Raw genomic sequence first — 22,507 nt, forward strand, 5'->3', positions numbered from 1 at the left:
TAGTTATTTGCAGCTTTTCATTCATACCTTGCTGTTTTGGGAAAACGGTCCCCACTGCAGGTTTGATCTCTGTTTCGCCAGTTTAAGCAGTATGTTTGCAAGGTCGAGGAATTTTCGTACTGTTTTCATGAGTTGTTTGAGAAGCTATGGTCCTGATGCATGCGTGCATGATGTTTTCCATTTCCTAGGTCTAGCTGGTAGATAAATTTCATTTTCAGTCTAGTAGTTAAATTTTCAACCCAAAGTTGCGTGGCAGCAGCCAAAAACCTTTTCCAAAACTCTCTAAATGCATTCGAGTGCATCCGTCTTCGTGGGATCGATCCCTACTTCCCTGTACTAGCCAATAGTATAGCGGGTTGAGGGTTTTTAAACGGGAAATTATGTGTCCGACGACCTAGATTTGAAGGTTCCTTGAGTTCCTAGACCTAGTGATCTAGCGAATCCTCTGAACCCGATAAGCTTGATATAACACACTGAACACACTGCACTTCCATGTCTTTTCAAATGGCGCCGTTGCCGGGGATGGATGGCGAATCCTCTGGACCCGATAAGCTTGATATAAGCTTGATATAGTTTCATTTTGAATTGTTTGTTTTCTTTCCTTTTCAGTTTATGAGCAAGGGCTCAAGGTTCGGACACTGGAATTACGCACCTGGTTGGAGAAGCGCCCAGTCTAGTTGACAGGTCAAGGAAACAACTTTCCCAGTTATCACCAGATTGGGGCTAACTATAGGAGATCCGGAACCGTTGAGTTCAGATAGTGACGAGCATCACAAGTCGTCAGTCAAGGAGGAGTTTGAGCCATATTCAGATACAGAGGAAAGAGAGATCGGTGACATGGCACAAGTAGTCGATCCCGATCCTGAGATCGGTTCGCTCACTGCCCATCTAAATGGTGAGCCAACCCAGGCTATTGTTACAAATCAGCGTCAGAGGTCCATCTATACCAAGACAAACATGCTAAGCATTCTACCGACGTTCTCTGGGCGAAGGAACGAGTGTCCATAAGAGTTCCTGAACGAGTTCAGCAAGCTGTGCAGCATTCAGAAAAGGCCCAACGATGCGACGGATGAAGACTATCGCCTACGTGCAATTCCATTTGCCTTGAAGGGAGAGGCCAACACATGGTTGTTGAGGCTACCTCATGATTCGGTTGTTGAGGCTACCTCATGATTCTATCCGTACCTGGAGAGATTTAAAATTGGAGTGCCTATACTACTTTTTCCCCTCAAACAAAACGAATGCCTTCTAGAAGGAGATTGTGGAGTGTAAGCAGGAGTACGATGAATCTCTGAGTCAATATTGGTCGCGTTTCAAGGGGTTGTTAGATGCTTGCCCGAATCACAGAATGATAGAGGCTGAAACTTATTACCTGTTTTATGAGGGAGCAACCCCTGAGTCAAAGGATCTAATGAATTCCTCGAGTAGGGGGAAATTTTACCAAGAATAAAGCAAGTGAAGCAAGAGAAACCTTGGGAAGGTTGATTGATGCCAAGAAGGCATACGACAACCCGCAGAGCATTATGAGAAGAGGTTCGGCTAATGCAGTGATGGAGCAGGGGGAAGAAAGGGTAGAGGCAAGGATTGATAGGCTTGAGAAAGCGCTTTTGAGCGCAATCGAGATGAGCAACCCTCCTGCCTCACAAGAGAAAGAGAAAACTTCAGGCCCAGGAGAAGCTCCACCCCAGCAATACTATGGCCCTCAAGAGGGAGACTACCAGGCCCAGGTGAATTCAATAGGAAGCTGGAATCCAGATGGGAGTTGGAATCAAGGGAAACAGAGGGAGACACCATGGAGAACCCACCCAAACTTTAAATGGTACGACAATGATCCAACCCAGCCACCTCCACAGCAGAACACCAGAGATTATTCGCACCCATCAGAGAGACAGTTTAACTGGTCAGGGAGAAATCAGGAGGGGCAGAACAACTGGGGCAACCAGAATCAAGGGGACCAATCTAATCGGGGCAATAGGAACCAGAACAACCAAGGAAACTCCTGTGTACCACCACACCAGAGGAGTAACCAGGGGAATTATCAGAATTCCCAACCCAATTATCAGGGTAATCAGGGGCCAGGAAACCAGTACAACAATAACCCAGGAGGTCAAGGGAATTTCCGCCCGAACCAGGGGAGTGGATCTAATCACAGTCAAGGATCAGGAAATAGTCAACTGAATTCCAAGCCATAGAGAAGTATGGATGACATGGTGCACGACCTAGTCAGTAATCAACAACATATGCAAAACAACATGCATAAACTTTAGGACGCTCAGATGGAGCACAAGGCGGCAATGGACATGATGGCGAAACAGTTATCTCAGATAGCAACCTCCTTAAGTGAGATACGAGGGAACGAAGGGAAGATCCCTGCCATAGTCAAGCCGCCAGACAGGGCAAACATTAGTCAGATTACCCTGAGGTCTGGGCGCGAGTACAAAGGGCCGACAATGAAGATTGATGAAAGCATATCTCCAAGGACATTGGAGAAAGAGAGCCCAGTCCCCACAGAGATGGCATGGAAACAGGGGATGACATCCAGACTGGTGATTTGGAACAACCACTACCTCAAATGACCGATCCATTCTTCCTAGACCCAGAACCTGAGGTGGAAGTCGAAGAAGTCAGGAAAGAGGTTGGGGAATCTTCTAAGAGAAACCAAGAAGAAGAAAGAGGACATAGTAGACTTCATGGAAATCTTCGGGAAGCTGGTGATCAACCTGCCGTTCCTGCAGGCCCTGAAGCTGCCTATCTTAAGCAAATTCATCAAGGAGTTTATCGCCGGGAATACTAAGCCCAGTGGAAAAATTTTGATTGGAGATAACGTGTCAGCAGTGATTCAGAAGAAGAGGTTGCCCTCAAAACGTTCTGACCCAGGTATGTTCACTCTACCTATCTCTATTGGTGATATCATGATCGAGCATGCCATGTGTGACTTAGGGGCTTCAATTAATGTGTTACCTCTTCCCATTTATAGAAAGTTGGTAGGGGTTAGGATGGTTGACACAAAGGTGGTAATCCAATTAGTTGATAGGACATGCATATGCCCAGAAGGTGTCCTTGAGAACGTAATAGTTAAGGTGCATGAATTCATCTACCCGGCTGATTTCCATGTTATAAAGATGAGTGAGAACGAATCTGCTGAGTCTAGCGGCGTACTCTTAGGTAGACAATTCCTACGTACCGCTAAGACGATTATTGATGTCTTTGATGGAACTATACGCCTGGATTATCATGGGGAAAAGTACACGTTTAGCATTGATGAGGCTATAAAAAAACCTTTGGATGTTGAGAAATTGCATGCTGTCGATGTAATTAACCCCCTGGTCCAAGAATATCTTGAGACTGAATTAATGCAGGAGCAGATTGACAATTCAGAGTTGAGTCACAACATCGACAGAGAAGTTGCAGGATGGTGTGAAGCCATGAACACTTTCGAGCTTACCGAAGAGGAACTAGCTGAGGCAATTGTGAAATTTTTTAAGAATTCCGATTCTGTCAGGTCAAGGGAATCAGCTCAGGTTGCCAGCATGGAAAATGCTCTGGAGTCTGATGGCTTGATGAAAGGAGCCGAAGAAAAGAATCCCTTGCCCCAGGAAACAAATACACCCAAGAAGGAATTGAAGACATTTCCACCCGGTCTCAAGTATGCGTATCTTGAGGAGAACGAGATGTTCCCAGTCATTGTGAACAGCAACTTGACCCAGGAGCAAGAGGGAAGGTTGTTGGAAGTAATCCGGAGAAACAAGAAAGCTATTGGATGGACTCTCTCTGATATCTGCATGCATCATATCATACTGGAGGAGGGTGCGAAAGCCCACAGGGATTCCCAGAGGAAGTTAAACCCGAATATGAGAGAAGAGGTCTTGAAAGAGGTGTTAAAATTACTGTCTTTGGGCATCATCTATTCTATTCCAGACTGTGAGTGGGTTAGTCCGGTCCACATTGTGCCGAAGAAGTCAGGGATCCAGGTGGTGAAGAATGATAAAAATGAACTTGTTCCCACGCGACTTGTCACGGGGTAGAGAATGTGCATCGACTACAGGAAATTGAATGAGGCCACTCGAACGGATCACTTTCCATTGCCTTTCATCGACCAAATGTTGGAAAGGTTGGCAGGCAAACAGTTTTTCTGCTTTCTGGATGGGTATAGCGGGTATTTTAAAATTTACGTAGACCCGGAAGATCAGGAGAAAACCACATTTACGTGCCCCTTCGGGACGTACGCAGGAGGATTCCATTCGGCCTATGCAATGCCCCGGGTACTTTTCAGCGATGCATGATGAGCATCTTCTCGGACTTGCTGGAGGTATGTATTGAGATATTTATGGACGATTTTACCGTGTATGGAGACTCTTTCGATTCTTGCTTGGTCCTTGGCGGGATCTTATTTCGAGAAGTGCCACTTCATGGTACAATAAGGGACTTGTCCTTGGTCACGTAGTTTCAGAGAGAGGAATACAAGTGGATAAAGCGAAGGTGGACGTTATCTCGAACTTCCTCACCCAACTAATCAAAAGGAAGTGAGAAGATTTCCTAGGTCATGCAGGGTTCTACAGGCGATTCATCAAGGATTTCTCAAAATTGCACATCCACTTACCCTCCTCCTGCAAAATGACGTTGAATTCGATTTCAACGAAGTCTGCCAAAAAAGCTTTTCAGCTCTTGAAAGATAAACTAGTATCTGCTCTTATCATCTGGGTACCCGACTGGAGTCAGCCGTTTGAAATAATGTGTGATGCAAGCGACTTTGCAGTGGGAGCAGTACTCGGTCAAATATTTGATGGGAAGAGTTACGTGATCTTCTATGCATCGAAGACGCTCAACCAGGCCCAGAAGAACTACGACACCACGGAGAAGAAAATGTTAGCAGTCGTGTATTCATTCGAGAAATTTCAGCCGCACTTACTGGGTTTGAGAGTGATAGTTTTTACCGACCACCCGGCTATCAAGTACTTACTGGCAAAGAAGGAATCAAAGCCAAGGTTAATCCGGTGGGTGTTGCTTCTACAAGACTACAAGAGTTTGACTGGGAGGTGAGGGACAAGAAAGGGATAGAGAACAAGGTGGCTGACCATCTAAGTCGGATCTTTCAAGGAGAGACTGAGGAAGCTATACCAGATGCATTCCTAGAGGAACATCTGTACTACATAGGAGAATCTCCTAGACACATCAGTTGGGAAGAAATAATGGCGATAACCAGTCCAGGAGATGCTGAAAAGGAGAAGTATCCGCTGAAAACAGAACCATGGTTCGCCGACCTGGCAAATTACTTGGTCACAAGAGAGGGTATAGTTCACAAGAAATTTCCCGAGCCCAGAAGATGAAGCTCAAAAGCGAGGCTAAGTATTATTTTTGGGACGATCCTTACTTGTGGAAGATGGGAGAGGATCAGGTAATCAGGAGATGTATCCCAGAATGGGAACAGAGGGATATACTTAATCATTGTCATGCATTGGCATGTGGAGGTCATTTTGGACCAAGGAAGACCGCAAGGAAAGTTTTAGATAGTGGATTCTATTGGCCTACATTACATAAGGACTCCTTTGAATTCTGTCAAAATTGTGAACGATGCCAGCAAACGGGAGGAATTTCAAAGAGAGATGGGAATTTCAAAGAGAGATGAGATGCCACAGGTCCCAATAATTGTCTGCGAAATCTTCGACGTCTGAGGGATGGACTTTATGGGTCGATTCCCATCTTCGTACGGAAATTCGTACTTCCTGGTGGCCGTAGATTATGTATCGAAGTGGATAGAAGCCAAGGCAACCACTTCTTATGAATCTAAAGAGGTGGCGAAATTTCTTAGAGCTAACATTTTTAACAGGTACGGTGTGCCCCGAGCTATTATATCTGACCAAGGAACGCACTTCCGTAACCGAACCATAGAAGCTCTGATGAAGAAATACGGAGTCCACCATAGGCTTTCTACTCCTTACCATCCCTAGTCTAATGGACAGGTAGAGATCTCGAACAGGGACATCAAGGCAATTTTGGAAAAAACTGTGAACCCTTCACGGAAGGATTGGAGCAAGAGACTTGACGACGCATTATGGGCCTACAGGGCTGCATTCAAAACACCTATTGGGATGTCGCCTTACAGGCTAGTGTTCGGTAAAATGTGTCATCTTCCCGTAGGAGTGGAGCACAGAGCATATTGGGCGGTAAAGGAGATCAATATGAAGCCCCAGGTCTGTGAAGAAGAAAGGAAATTGCAACTCCAAGAGCTGGAGGAGTTAAGGCTTGAGTCATATGAGTCTGCGATGTGGTACAAGAAGAAGACAAAGTTGTGGCATGACAAGAACCTCCGGGTCGAGGAACTGCAAGTGGGTCAGAAGGTGCTCCTTTTCCAGTCCAGGCTCAAGCTGATGCCTGGCAAGCTGAAGTCCAAATGGATCGGTCCATACACCATTGTCGATCTTCGAGCGAATGGAGCTGTGGAAATCTAGGGAAGCACTTCTAACTCTATTCCTTTCCTTGTAAATGGTCATAGAGTAAAAATCGTTAGGGATAATTTGGAGTTGTGAGTAGTGGAGGAAGTGCCACTGCGCGCACTCTCTATTATTGCCTTAGTGACAAGTGATTTGAGTATTCTCGGTGAATTCTTGGGTCAAGAAAATGGGAATGCATTTTTAATCTATGCACTGGACCAGAGAATCTCAAGAATACTCAGATGTAGTTGTAAATAATGTAAATACATTTTCAAAATTAAAAAAGGAAAAAATCCAAACAAAGAAAAATTTAATCTTCCAAAAATATTTTCGAAACACCAAGATCCTCAGGGAAAATGTTGTCTTATCTATAACCCCCTGACCTGGGAACTTGGCATTTTACCTTTGATAGTTTCCTAAGTGTGGTATTGTTAGAAGTCAAGTCGGCAGTTCTTCGCCGTCTTTTTAACGATGCGAGGGAAGAAGAAATCAGTCGAGGCCACATCCGCACCACCACCACAACAATCGGTTCCCGAAGATACAACAGCCCAAGTCCCGGTCCTACCCACCGAGGAGTCCCAGGTTTCAATTGAAGCTTCTGCCTAAAGTCAACCGCATGTAGAGGCAGTCCATAGAGCGAACAAGGAAGGACAAAATTCAGAGAAGGATGACGGAGGGGCGGTCGACGGTGGACTGGTGGAGGGATGGAGCGCATGATGGTGGACGAAAAGGAGGTTGAGGGGGAAACCCTTACTGCTGGTGATGATGGTGAGAAGGGGGACACCCCTATATCTGGTAATGAGGTCGAGGGGGAAACCCCTGTTGTCTCTGGAGTTGGTGTGGGGGAAACCCCAGTTGAATCTGATGAGGGGGAAACCCTTGTTCATGGTGGTCTGGATGGGGAAACCCCGATTGTGTTTACTGAGGGGGAAACCCCTATTGTTAAAAATTCTGAGGGGGAAACCCCGATTGTGTTTGCTGAGGGGGAACCCCTGTTGTTAAAAATTCTGAGGGGGAGACCCCGAGTGAAGTTGCTGAGGGGGAAACCCCTATGAATATTGAAGTACAGGAGCCCGATGGAGGTGGGCTTACAAAGATCGTGGATCTGGTCAATGTACCAGAAGATGAGGACACACCCATTAAAAATAGGGAGGCCAGACGGATGGCCAGGAGAAGCTTGGTGGATGAGGCGGACGAGCCTACCCACCCGAGGAGATTGGAGTTCCGTGCCCCAGGGGTAGGAGTCGAGATGGAGGATGAAACTCTCGGGTCTGGGAATGAGCTGAAGGACGCAGAAGAAAGACGCTTGGCCGCTGAGCGTAAGCGTAAGGGTAAGCATGCTGCTACCATCCCGCCTAAGAGGTCGAGGAAAGCTCCCTCTGTCGAGCGAGTTGAGGAACCACTTACCGCAGCCACTAAGGTCCCCTATGCTAAGGAGTTTAAAGGACCCAGCCCAGACAGTGAGCCAAAAGAAGAAGAAGAAGAGGAGCAAGAAGAGGAGCTCAACTACAAGAGGGCCGAGGTTTGGATAACCAAGAAGCTGCTAAAGGAGATGGGCGAGTTTGACAACCCACGGAGGGCACAAACGTACAAGGAACGAAGCGCCCCTGGGAAGCTGGCCAAGTCTGGGAAACAATATGACCCAAAGGCGCTAAGGGAGATTGAGTCGGACAAGGAATTCCTCAAGTACATCAGTGCTATAGGGTTCGAATGGCTAATGAACCATAGCACGGCTGAGGTGCCCACAACTTTAGCCCGGGAGTTCTTTTCCACTTTCCGACTCAAGTCCACAACTGACTTAGACGCCGACTCCATCACGTTCCGGTTATTCAACGAGGATTATGAGATGAGCATAAGATAGTGGTCCCTGATGATGGGTTTGTTCACCCACGCGGAAGATGAGGAAGGTATCTGGAACGAGCGCATGGTTGGAGCCCCAAAGTACACCCCTGGTTTCAAGCCGCAGTCAGCCTGGGAATTCATTACCCATAAGAGGGTGGGGACCTTTAAGACCAGCCAATCCAAGGGCTTCCACATCTCCGACCGCCTCCTCCGCTTCTCTCAAGTGTTTATCGAATATAATCTGATGGGAACAGCCAACTCTGCCCTCACCACTGCGGACCTCTACTTCACCTGGTGCATGGCAAAGGAGATTAAGGTTCACCTGGGCTATTGGATAGCTCAAGCGTGTCATCAGATGACTACCAACCCCTCCTGCCACATGTACACTTTCCATCTCCTCGGTGCTTACCTCCAGCGCAATATAATCATGAAGATAGCCAAATCTGCACCCGAGGTGATCATGTGTCAGCCTCCAGAGTCATTCAGCGTGGAGTACTTTTTCAATAAGGGGCTCCTCTACATGGATGGCAAGGATGTGTGCTTCTATGAAGTAGGGAAGGCGGAGCCTGTGGTGAAGCGAGAAGTGGATGGACTAGAGGCGGTGGCCAGTATGGACTATGAAGAGTTGAAGAAAGAGATGGGGGAGATTCGGAAGGAACTCGGTGGAGTCCAAGATGAGATGCAAGCCCTCAAAGGGAGCATCACTGACCTGGTGGGGAAATCGTCCGCGCAGAGTGATCGCATGGCGGACGCGGCAAAAATTATCATGAAAATGGCCGATTGGCTAGGCAAGAAATTTCCCCTGACCCAGCAAAGGCTGCCTCCTGGATCCAGCAGTGAGACCAGGCAGCCAGGTCAAGGAAGCTCATATCTTCAGAGGCCCTATCCGTGTCTAAGTTGTGGCAAACCCATCCGTGTCCAAGCCCATAGCGCCCCTGTCTGGAAGGAAACCCATGTCTAAGCAACCCGAGATCGAGGAAGAAGAGCCGGAGTCGCCGCCAAAGATGAAGGTGAAAGTGAACCTCCCCAGGGTACCACCCAGGTCTGGCTCCCGCGAGGGCCAATGACCAAGTAAATTTACATTTCAGTAATTTTCCTATTTTTATCTTTTCGTCTTTTGTTTATTCTCTGCATGTTTGTTTCTGTGAATATGTGTTTTAGCATGTGTGTTATGTATATATGTGTTATCTCCCACTTAGCCCAATCTTTGGTCTAAGTGTGAGAAGTTTGTGTTTATAAAGCATGTTTTTTGTCTGTTTAGCAATAGTGTCTTCTCCCACTTAGCCCGGTGTCCGGTCTAAGTCTGAGAAGTCTGTTTTGTACGTATACGTTTCGTGATGCTTGTTTTTTTTTTGTTTGTGTGCGCACAAACTGCCCTGTTCCCCCTTCACTAGGATTTCTTGGAGACAAGTTTGAGTGAAGTGGGATGATGTGGATCCATGTGATTTAAGATCCATCTCCCAAGGAATTACCCATTTGTGATACTTGATCTAGATATTTTTGTGAGATTGATGTAAATCCCCAGTTATCTAGGCAAACGAAGGAATTGTTTGATGAAATTTTGCAGAATGCTAGGACACATAGCATAGATCATACAAACCAAAAATTAGCTTAATCCAAGCACATTTGTTCGATCCGATCATCCCAACAAAAACAGAGCAAAACAAGGAAAGAAAGAAAACACAAAGAAGCAATAGATCAAACACCTAGTGGGTACTAGGCTCTAGATACCAAATGATGTGGATCCATGTGATTTAAAGATCCATCTCCCAAGGAATTACCCATTTGTGATGCTTGATCTAGATATTTTTGTGAGATTGATTTTCAATCTGACAATAAACACCAAAGATAACAAAAGATCCAACCACAAAAATTGAATCAAACAAGAAAGGATGGTAGATTAAAGATGAAAAACGTGTGTATAATGATGAGATAAAAGAGCTACAACCATAGGACCTTAACCAAAGAAATGGAGACAACCCTAGACAACTTTCATTAGCTCTATCACCCCTTGGCTCCACTACTCAATGGATAAACTCCATTGATGCATACCTCTACTTGAATCAATCAATGAAATTGAAACAAGCAAAATTCAAGGAAGGAATTTGGATACAATCCTCAAAAAGGAAAAACTCACAAAGAAGCAATAGATCAAACACCTAGTGGGTACTAGGCTCTAGATACCAAATGATGTGGATCCATGTGATTTAAAGATCCATCTCCCAAGGAATTACCCATTTGTGATGTTTGATCTAGATATTTTTGTGAGATTGATTTTCAATTTGACAATAAACACCAAAGATAACAGAAGATCCAACCACAAAAATTGAATCAAACAAGAAAGGATGGTAGATTAGAGATGAAAAACGTGTGTATAATGATGAGATAAAAGAGCTACAACAATAGGACCTTAACCAAAGAAATGGAGACAACCCTAGACAACTTTCATTAGCTCTATCACCCCTTGGCTCCACTACTCAATGGATAAACTCCATTGATGCATACCTATACTTGAATCAATCTATGAAATTGAAACAAGCAACCTTCAAGGAAGGAATTTGGATACAATCCTCAAAAAGAAAAAACTCACAAAGGAGATATCTTAATTCATCAATCAACTCTACGAAGAATGAGCGCGAGGCTTTTCTTAAAATAATTCCCGGTCATTAAAACCTTTATCTTTTCTTACGTTTGACTGCGCAGTCACATAACATCTCATAACATACCATATCTGATCTTGTGTGAACCGGGATTGTGGCCAAATTCCACGACGGTCACTGGACCGGCCAACTCTAGCGCTAGCACACGGTCCCATATGTGTACACTAGTCTGAGTAGGGTTTACGGCCCTACTGGGACCCGAATTCGATTTAACTTGCTTGGCATAGCCAACAGATAGGTAATCATAAATAAAACATGGCATGACAACTCATTCAAAAATATTCACGTTTTCTCATAAAATCACATTTTGAAAGAAAAGCCCACCTCATTTGCTTAAACTCTCAAACGAGCGTTCCTTGACTTGATTTTACTTGTGCGATAACGCCCCTTCATAAACAAATAATATACTTAATTTAGGCATAAGTTATTATTTATTTAGCATGTATGCATTCCTAAGCGTGTGCTTATTTTTACTTCCTTATTTCTAAATTCATAAATCTTTAATCATTAATTAAACCATACGATTAATTTATTCGGGATCTTGCCGAACTCTTCAAGTATAGTAAATTCCCATAATATTTTTCCTTAAGTACAACAAACTAAGTCGCGACTATCCCCCATTTAATTTGAATTTGTTAGGAGAGCCTATTAATTTGATGTTTCACTTCGCGATTCATGTTATGATTTAAATTATAAGAGGTTCATTTCCACATTTAAATCGTTTTGGATTTAAATATTTAATTACATTGGAATACTTACTTTGACTAATAAAAGTCCAATTTAATTATTTATTGGTCATTAGGTCAACACGACTAACATTTTCTTTTCTTTCGTGGTTTAAGGAATTAAAATTTTTCTTTTAAATCCTGAATTTATCTAGGATGGTGACCTAACCGAATTTAATTATATAATAGTGGCCCAAATTTAATTTTAATAGTGGTGACCCAAATGGGTTTAATTAAATGGTCCAAAATAATAGGCAATACCCAGAATTAGTATAATGGCCCAAATTTCATATCTCCCCTCTTTTTTTGAAGAGACCCAATTTCTAGATTTAATTGGGCATGGCCCAATTTCTAACCTCAATCACCGTCGGCTATCCCCCCCCTTCAACCTCTTTCCCCAGATTGAGAGTACAGGAGACGAAACAAAAGCTGATCGGCCTCGCCACCGCTGTTCCCTTCTCGATATCTCTCTGTTTCTTTCATCCTCTTCTCTTTCTTTCTTTCTTTCCAAAAATTGACGTGAATCTCAAATTACAGAAGGTGAAACCCTAGCTTGGATAGAATTTGAACTTTCCCCCTCTCCGTTGCCCGTCGACCCTATTGCGGACAGCGCCGACGCTTTGGCGGAGTCCAATGCCCGTTGGTTGTCTCCCGCGGCGACAGGAACACCCCTGGGAAACAGCAGCGCCGTGCGCTCCGTCTCTCTGGTCTCTCTTTGAGACCTTTGCCGTCCAGTCCACCACCATGAGGTCCTCCGCCCCTCGGCGTGGTCGACTCTCAGCCATGCGTCGTTGGCCGTCCCGTCAACAGGTATACCCCGTTCATCCCTTTCGTCTTTCCCTCTTTGATTTACTCGCAAGATTACATTTTGCTGATGAAGCTTTCTTAATCTTAATTCGAAAATTTCAGATTCGATAGGAAGAGAGAAGGCCGACAGATTTTCGAGGCGTGGCTGTTGTTAAAATTCATAATTCTTGTCTCATATCGACTTGGTAACGATCCTAGGTCACCTATATAAGTGTGGATAACCCTTCCCCTTATAAGGCATTTTAAGGGGTGAGTGGCCCATTTCTAATATGGTATCAGAGCGGGCCCAAGTCGATGATGGATTATATCTCTTTATCTCTTCTCTTGCCTACCCACGTGATGGAAGTCCGATGTGTCATTCCGGCCCACACGTGAGGGGGCGTGTTAAAATTCGTAATTCTTGTCCCACATCGACCTGGTAACGATCCTAGCTCACCTATATAAGTGTGGATAACCCTTCCCCTTATAAGGCCTTTTAAGGGGTGAGTGGCCCATTTCTAATAGCTGTCATTGTCGGCGACAGAGTGCTGAGTCAGTCGACGGAAGTTCCTCCGGCCGATTCCTATGTTACCTCAAGCTAAGTCTCCTATCTCGGCCTATTTGGTTGACTCCTTTGGGGCAGAGTCTATTCTTGTTTCATAGTTTTAGAGTTTAGTAGGTTGTGGTTGTTCTTCAAATGAAACTGCAGTAGCTTGGCTAAAGCTTGTGAGCATGTATGGATTACTTTGATTTGGTGTTCATAAGTGCATATGATTAGAAAAACTTAGGTACTTAAGTTGATATGGCTACTGATGCCTATTTGTTTACTCAACAAGAGACCATTTCTAATAGGGTTCCAGTGGTTTCTATGCATACACTTTATGTTGTGATAACTCTATGACTATCATGCCGTGATTCTTAACATGATGATCTACCACATAATGGAATGACATTTTAATCGAGCTTGAAATAGAGTGGGGGTTACCTTCACTGCAAAAGGTTTCGTTGAGCTCTACTTCTAGCCTTGATCTCCATCACTCTTCAACTTGCTATTTAGTTGAGTGAATGTGTTGTGTGATAGAGGATGGAACCGAGACATGGAGTTTTATAGGGGGGGTTGTAACTGAAAGCTGCAAGGTGACTGTTTTGTTGAGCAGAAAAAGAGAGTCCTTGGCCTGGGTTGTGTGGCAGTCCCCTGCTGTAGTGCAGGGATGTACTCGTGCATTAATTGGAATTGTAACCTCTTTTGTTGTCATATTGCAGGGTATCTCAGCCCCCCTATCTCTCGCTCCAAGTCACTGTATTTTGTGTAGTACAATCGTGAATGGAGGCCGTTGAACAGAAGTGAAAGGCCTCTGCAGCTGCTGGGGGTAAAGAGGCCGGGTGGACTGCCTCACAGCAGGCTTCGGTACCGGCTGAGAGGGCAGGTCGCTGCAAGCTGTTGCAGGTCCTTGCTGCCTTCATTTCTACTCATTTAGGTGAGGTTTTGGTCTCCACTAAATAAAGAAATGCTGCCCCTTTCCTTGTTCATTTCGCTGGCCAAAGACCTGAGTGTCTCAATAGTTTTTCTCATGTTGGTTTCGTTGGTGTTTGGAGGGTAATAGGGCTGGCTACATATGGTCATCACATTAATGTCCTAGCCCATCGAGCCGTCTGATGTTGGGCCGAAATGGCCTGAGGATAATCGCCGATGAAATTTCTAGAGATCTTGGATTGAATAGAGTAGTTCGACTTGAAATCTTCCCTTTTCTATTCAACATGTATGCAAATATCTGTAATAGTTAGTGTGTATTTCGTTTCCTTCATTTTCATCGTCGAGTATTTGTAATCTAAGACTTAGCTTGAAATTTCTACATTGCGTTTCGTTTACTTAAGAAATAAACGAATACACTTTCACTTCATTCAATCCTTATCTTCTTTCTTTAAATTTTTAGATTTGTACCCCATATAAATTGCGTTTCCCAAAAACGGGTTTGAGAATCGTATGCTCATCATACATTAATTAATTGAAAAGATGTAATTATTCCACGTTTCCAACTTTATTTCATAAGTCTCGGAAATTTGGTTCGTGGCCATTACACATGAATTTCGAGAATGCATTATGCATATACTTGACAAGCTCTTTGAGGAATAAGGTCAAGCTATTTATCTTTAAGTAGCTTGACAAGTCTTGGTTAATGACATTGAAAGATGGATATCTGTAGAATTTGCCAAGATGATTCGATTGGAATATCCCAGAGTGACAGAATGTTTTGAGGATCTTTTTGATCACTCAAATTGTTTCTGACACAAGTCATCGCCTAAAGTAATAAGAAATGACCAAAAGAAGGATTAACTGAAAAGTAAAAAATCTTCAGAATAATAGTCGTTATATTACTGCTAGAGGAAAGTAACATGACTGATGACGAATTCATAAAGGCTGCATTTTTCCTAAAGGCCTAGTTCATTTGAACAAAAGACTAGATATGGAAATGGGGGAGCCTGAATTGTCATCATTGTTTGTTTAAAAGCGAAGTGAAGATGCTTTGTAAGCTAGATTGACCTCTTTTAAAAGAAGGACAATGACTTACGTGACAATGCAACTTCTAAGTGAGAAATCTTGATCCAGTTAGGCTTTTGTTGCAGTGGGAGCTATTAATGCTCAACTATTGTTTTATGGTTGATGTTTAAGGCATCATAGTATTAAAACAATATAAGTGCAACAAGATTGAGTATTAAAACAACACATCAACTTCTTAAACAATGAATGATAAAGTATTTATGGCTCTTAGTTTTAAGGCCAAGAAAATACTTAGCAATTGTTCGAACTGATCTAGACTATCAAAATTTTAACAATTTGTTTGTTAAATAGCTTGAAAGTTAAGAATGACTGTTTGATGCACTATAAGTTAGAATAATTTGATTATTCAAGAGATTCAGAATACTTGTAGAAGTGCGACACAGAAAGACTAGCAAGTCACAATGGTTTACACCATATAGAGACGAGCAAAGGGTTATGATCAGTAATGGGAGTCTAATCTCCATTGACGAATCCAAGCATTCTTCTTAAGAATGGGATAGTTATGTAAAAAGGAATCGAAGTCTTTCTAAGACAGGTTTGATTAAGTGATGAGTTGTACTCATTAAAATCTTATCATTCCTGAGAAAATCGTTAAATACAACGAGTTACACCTTACAGAAACTAGCAACATCAGTACCTTCTACAAAACACGAGTTGTGGACTAGAGCGACTCTATTCTTGCACATCTCAAGGTGTAATGTTGTTCCAACACGTGTTGGAAAGGTGTCCAAGAAATTGGAGTTGAGTACTGAGGCATATTTTAAGGTTGTCCCAAATGATGTAAGGTTATAAGTTCTATAATCTTCAAAGATAGAATTCTTGTATGAAGATCAAGAGAGGAAGTACAAGCCTAACAGCGTGATAACTCTCAAGATAAAGAGAGATTTTCCACATTACCAATAAGTCATACCATTAGAAATTTTTGCACTAATAAAATCAACTTTAGTACCTAAGATTGTAAGAACCATATCGTAGTGGGAGTGTACAGAGGAACACAACAACTTCATGGGTCTAAGAGTGTCGTAAGACTCAGTATTTGATTAACTTGAACATAATCCATTTAACTACAATGTAGCATTGGTTAATTTGGGTAATCATCTTTGAAAAGGTGATACAATCTATGATAGACAACATATATTTCAAGACTTGCAATATTACCTACAGGTTGTGTTAGTCAGTGGGAGCAAGTATCTTTGCAAGTGTAAATGTGGATCTCAAATGGCTAGACAATGACAATGAGTTATGCCCAAAGAGAATTATCTTCTAGCTATCGTTGTTTCAAGATTTATTCGATCCTATTGTCTATTAGAACTTACATAAATTATATTTTATGTATTATGATTGTCAAGACAGCCTTCTATAAATAGAAGTCTTGAGGAAATCATCTACTAGAACATCCTAATGGGTATGTAATTAAGGGCAAGAAACGCAAGATTGGAAGCTTATAAAGACCTTCGTGGTCTTTGACAAACATCCAAATTAGAGTATATGTGTTTTATCAAAATTGTCAAATATTGAGAATTTGACTTGAGCCCTTAACCTTGCTGTAAGCACAAGGAAGTTGAAAGTGCATTAAATATGGTAGTATTGGTATTCTACGATGATGAAATCTACAAACGTTACAAACAACTAAGATTGGCATCTGGTGTAGGAAACTGATTGTCTACACAGTTTTAAGATAAAAGATTTAAGAGAAACTAATTACATTCTGAGCATCTAAGTCTTTAAGATTGCTAGAAAGAATGTTGAGATTCTCTTAGGGATCCTATATCCATACATTGCTTGGAACATTTTAGCATAAGAAATTCCATGAAAAAGGTTTTCACCTTTCAAGATGGAATTGTCTTGTCTCTAGTCAAGTGTCTATTGACGCTTAGTGAGATCAAGAATTATGAGACTAGTTTTTAAGATAGATGTCTCATGTGTGCTATGATGTGTACTAAGTTTGATATTAGCTTTATTTTTGCAAAATAAAGTGTATATCATATTAACCATGACTAATGACTTTGATTGAGGTAAAGAATATACCATAGCGCTTGAGAAAGACTAGTCGTTATATTTTAGTTTACCAGTCATTCATGCAATGTCCTTGGAAGTACAATGATTTAATTTTATGACTAATCAGTGATCGAGTAAGTCATCCTATGAATATGTGTTTACCTTAGGAGTATCTTCCTAACAGCTTTAATCGTAAGTTTAAGTATGCCTATGAGTATTAAATTTGTTATGTTTACTCTAGTGAACGGTAACTCAAGGGACACACGAGCTAATAAAGCTAAGCAATCACGTAGAGAGATGAAATTAATTACAAATCAGGTACGCAGCAAGACATTATGGTGGAAAAGATGTAAGGTTATAGGTTGAGTGCTGAGGTATGTTTTAAGGTTGTCCCAGATGATGTAAGGTTATAAGTTCTGTAATCTTCAAAGATAGAATTCTTGTATGAAGAACAAAAGAGGAACTACAAGCCTAACAGCGTGATAACTCTCAAGATAAAGAGAGATATCAGATTTTCCACATTACCAAGAAATCATACCATTAGAAACTTTTGCACTAATAAAATTAACTTCAGTACCTACGATTGTAAGAACCATATCGTAGTGGGAGCGTTCTAGAGGAACACAACAAGTTCATGGGTCTAAGAGTGTCGTAAGACTCGGTCTTAGATTAACATGAACATAATCCCTTTAACTACAATTAAGCATTGGTTAATTTGGATAATCATCTTTGAAAGGGTGATAGATTCCGTATTACAATCTTTGATAGACAACATGTTTTACTCCCTCCGTCCCGTGTTAGTCGCACGTTTACTTTTTGGCACGAAGATTAAGGAATGAGTAATTAGTGTTTTAAGTAGAATGAGTAACAAAGTAGGTAAAGTGATTGGGGTGTTTTAGTTATATTATTAATTTAATTTTTTATCCAATTTTTTGTATCTGTAATTATTTTAAATTGTTAATAAAGTTTAAATAGAAATAAACAAATTTCTGTGTATATACATTGAATAGTAAACACAAAATGTGACACACTTTGAATAGTAAAAGTACTCCCTGTAAATTCAAATTTAAATCAAAATTTTCCCCCAAATCAAAATGGCGGCAGATGAAAAAGTTTGAATGGCGAGCCGGAGCGACGTGGATTAACCCAACCACTATTTTGCACGTAATCTCCGGCAGGAAAAGAGGTTGGGGTTTGAGAGCTCCGTGGATTAATCCACCCTCCATCTAGATTCTCTTTGTTGGCCATGGTAGATCTGCAAGAAGATAGTTGATGGAGAAATCGGAGGAGGAATAAAGGTTTTCAGAGAGAGAGGCTGAAGAGTTTAGTGAGGTTGGAGGCGGAGGAGTTTAGGTTAGAGAGAGAATGAGTTTGTAGAGAGAGGGGCGTTTTTTCAAATGAGTGGTGTAGGGTTGGTGGGTGATTAATTAATGTCCATTATTTAACATTTTAAGTGTAATAAGGGTATGTTTAATTAACACTAATTTATACTCAAAATAGAAAGAGGGCAAGTATCTTGGGACGCCCAAAAAGGAATATAGTGCAAGTAATGCGGGACGGAGGGAGTATAAGAGTTGCAATACTACCTTGATACGCTCGAATTTTGCACTATTTTAAGGCCTTTATTGAAGGGGTTGGCAGCGGAAGCATGCAAATAACTGATCACATAATAATTCTGATCTATTTAGCAAATTATTTTGACTAATTCTATTCATATAATTCTTATCTGTATCATGCTCATAACATGAATTAAATCATGCTTTAGCGTAATTGAAACCTAAAACATGCTTACTGCGGAGTTAGTCAATTTACCTCATTGATTCTCCAAAGAATCGAAGATGACTAGCTCATTCTCCATGTGAAGATCTTGAGTACTAAACCACAGATCTTCTGACTGGTTCCCAGACTGTAAACTGATATCAGTGTGGGCTGATCTCACCAGAATTCTTGTCACGCCCGCACTTCCTAAGGATAGAAAGCACGGGGAATCGTGACTCGTGGGGGATTTAAGAAGCGGGGAAGAAGGGGGAACAATCAAAAGGAGTACGACATATCGATCAAAAGATGAAATTTCATTTATCAACAAGGTTTCAAAACTCGAAGGTATACAACGTGAATGACATAGTTTAACAATTCAAAGGAAATCAAGGAAATTCTTATAACTTGGCATAGCGGAAGCATTTGAGAGTTAGCTACTACTATGTGTGAAGACACAATGGCAACCGGATCATTTATTGAATACTGTCTCTGTCCAATGCTCAACATCCTCCGTCCCCCGTCCACGCTTAACCTGCACATAGGGAAAACATATGCAGGGGCTGAGTACTTGATGCACTCAGTGAACTCATGCCCGAAATACATTCATCTTTAAGATATGTCAAGCCATCATTGAGTGAAACTCGGGTTTTACTTTAAAAGGCCGAGAAACACTAACTCATTCCTTAAAAGGTGTCTGCAGACACATATCATTATCATCCTCCATCATATACCATATCTGAACCATCATGTGAAACGAGAATGTGGCCACAAACTTGATCACTGGACCCGCCGACCACAAAGGACGGCTCACGATCCCCATCAGTGCACTAGTCCGAGTAGGGACTCACTCCCTAGTCAGACCCGAATTCGTTAACCATCAATGTCTAGTAGGACATTATCCTAGTAGATAATCAGATAGGCAATTCAAAACATAAAATACGGCATGACATACTATTTTAAACCGCCCTTATTTCACCATAACATATCATTTCAAATAAAAGAGTTTAAGTAATAAAGCCCACCTCAAAAGCTTAGGATTTCCGTAGAAAGTTCCTCGTTCTGACTTTTAGCATGCGTGCAAACCACCTTCTCGGAAAATACATAAAATTCATATCAATCTCGGTAACAAAAACCATTTTAGAATGCATGCACTCTAATTAAATCTTTTAATTCGTTTACGCTCGTTCTTTTCCTCCGTTGGCTCCTCGTATTTTCCATATCGTCGGAATAATTCTAAAAAAAATTATTCAAGCGCATGCTTAACTTTTCGTAATTATTTACTGTTGAAAAAGTATCATTTCATACTTAGGTAAATTATTCATTCTTCAAAAAGTCTTCCGGGAATTAATTAAATAATTCGCCACGATTATTTATCGGCCCAACGATTTAATTAAAGTCCAAGAATTAAAGAGTTGCCCCCAACCAAAATCTCCTTAATTAAAAAGAAAGGCCCATTCTTATTTTCTCAATTTTTACCTTTAGAGTCCAAACAATTGAAAGGTTTGGCCCAATTTCTACAAACAACAAAAGAGGCCCAATCTTCTTCACTCTCCTACCCCACTTCTCTCTCTCCTCTTGTCTTCTTCTTCTCTATCTTCTCTCTACCCGCCTCTCTCTCGGGGAAAAAAAAAAGAACGCAGCAGCCGCCTCTGCCGTGAAGACACGCCCCCGTAGCTGCTGAACCGGCCTGCTGTTCGTCGGCGTCACCACTCCTCGGCGGAAATCGCCGCTGCAGCGAGGAGGGAGGACGCCGTGTGCTGCCATCTGTCACGACCGCACTTCCTAAGGATAGGAAGCACGGGAAATCGTGACTCGTGGGGGATTTAAGAAGCGGGGAAGAAGGGGGAAAACAATTCAAGGCAATACAACTTAACAATCAAAGAGGAAATTCCATTTAAATCAATCAACGTTTCAAAACCCAAGTCTCATAATGAAAGATAACAGAGTTCAACAATAACGGAAATAACAGAGTTTCTTAAGACATTGAATAGCGGAAGCAATTTGAGAGTGTAGTTACTACTACGTATGAAGACGTAATAGTAACCGGACCAATTCTTGATAACATCACTCAACATCCTCCTCCTTCCGACCTCGCTCAACCTGCACATAGGGAAAACATATGCAGGGGCTGAGTACTTGATGCACCCAGTGAACTCATGCCCGAAATACATTTATCATTTAAGTTATGTCAAGCCATCATCGTGTGAATCCCGGGTTTTTCTTTAAAAGAGACCGAGAAGCACATAAATCCATTTCCATAAAATAGTGTCCGCGCGGACTAACATCATCCTCCATCATATACCATATCTGAACCATCATGTGAAACGAGAATGTGGCCACAAACTCGATCACTGGACCGGCCGACCTAGGGGACGGCTCACGATCCCCATCAGTGCACTAGTCCGAGTAGGGACTCACTCCCTAGTCAGACCCGAATTCGTTAACCATCAGATAGGCAGTTTCAAAACATAAACACGGCATGACATACTTGTAAAATCATCCTTATCACACCATAAATATATCAATTTAAGAATAAACTTTTAAAGAATAAAGCCCACCTCAAAAGCTTAGGTTTTTCCGTAAATTCCTCGTTCCGTCTTTTAGCGTGCGTGCAAACCACCTTTTCGTAAAATACATAAAATTCATATCAAAATTCGGTAACGACGATAATTAGAATGCATGCACTCTAATTAAATTCTTTTAAATTATCTTTCTCGATTTCCGTGCATTTTCGGTTATTCGGCGGCCGCCCAAGGCGTCGCGTGCGACGCCGGTCGACCGCTTACGCTCGTTCTTTCCTTCGTTGGCTCCTCGTATTTTTTCCATAACGTCGAAAATAATTTCTAAAAATTATTTAAGCGCTTACTTAAATTTTTCTTAATTATTCACCGTTGGAAAAAGTATTAATTCATACTTAGGTAAATTATTTATTCCTTAAAAAAAAAAACTTCCGGGAATTAATTAAATATTTTTCCCCGATTGAATTTTAAATCTCCGGCCCATAAGATTAAGCTTAGCCGACCTTATTCCTCCAAAAAAAAATTTAATTAGGAAGCCCCAACAAATTAAAAGTGAGCCCATCAATTTAATTAGTCTTCCAATTAATCAATAAAAGGCCCATCAAACAAACTAATTAATCAAGGCCCAATCTTTAAAAAAAACACATGGCCCAAAAGATTAAAAGCTGCCCACTACCAAAACTCTTCAATAGTTAAAAGGCCCATCCTTATTTCCCCAAATCAAAATTTGTGAGGCCCAATTAATTATCACTATCCATTTTAATTTAATAGGCCCAATTCAAAAACAAACAAAAGAGGCCCAATCCTCATTCTCTCTCATTCTTTTCCTCCTTCCCTCTCTCTCTCTCTTCGACATCTCCCTCCCTCGACAGCAGTAGCCGTCCCTGCCGTGAAGACGTCGACACCGCCGCTGCTGAAGTCGCCCGCCGTAGCAGCTGCAGGCGCCTGCCGTCGCTGCTGAAGTCGCAGGGGAAGAGCTGGAGTCGTCTCCGTCGCTGCTGCCTCGCCGCGACGCCGCTGCTGCTGCCACGGAGGGCTGCTGCTCGCCGACAGCCGTCGGAAACCGCTGCTGTCCGTCACCGGAGGGCTGCTGCTCGCCGACAGCCGTCGCTGGAGTCGCCGCTACCGCCGAGCCGTCGGGAACCGCTGCTGTTCATTCTGCCAGCCACCACCGGCGACATCCCTTCCCCGACAACACTCCGAACGACCCCGATTCAACCCGCAACAC

General features: G+C 42.3%; 1 protein-coding gene across 1 annotated transcript; it reads left to right on the forward strand.

Moving 5' to 3' along the window:
* Positions 1 to 837: 837 nt before the first annotated feature.
* LOC121767010 (probable cyclin-dependent serine/threonine-protein kinase DDB_G0292550) lies at positions 838 to 2,192 on the forward strand. Its single transcript, XM_042163227.1, has 2 exons — positions 838 to 895; positions 1,429 to 2,192. Exons 1-2 carry the CDS (start codon positions 838 to 840, stop codon positions 2,190 to 2,192), a joined length of 822 nt encoding a protein of 273 aa, XP_042019161.1.
* Positions 2,193 to 22,507: the final 20,315 nt, after the last annotated feature.

The sequence above is a fragment of the Salvia splendens genome, chromosome 15, assembly GCF_004379255.2.
Source record: "Salvia splendens isolate huo1 chromosome 15, SspV2, whole genome shotgun sequence".
NCBI classification, from domain to species: Eukaryota; Viridiplantae; Streptophyta; class Magnoliopsida; order Lamiales; family Lamiaceae; genus Salvia; species Salvia splendens.

What these genes read in the sequence shown, in the direction of transcription:
- LOC121767010 (XM_042163227.1), top strand. Translation starts at nt 838, where the DNA reads ATGGCACAAGTAGTCGATCCCGATCCTGAGATCGGTTCGCTCACTGCC. An exon ending in GCTCACTGCCCATCTAAATG is followed by an intron (nt 896 to 1,428) that starts GTGAGCCAACCC and finishes TTCCTCGAGTAG; the next exon opens with GGGGAAATTTTACCAAGAAT.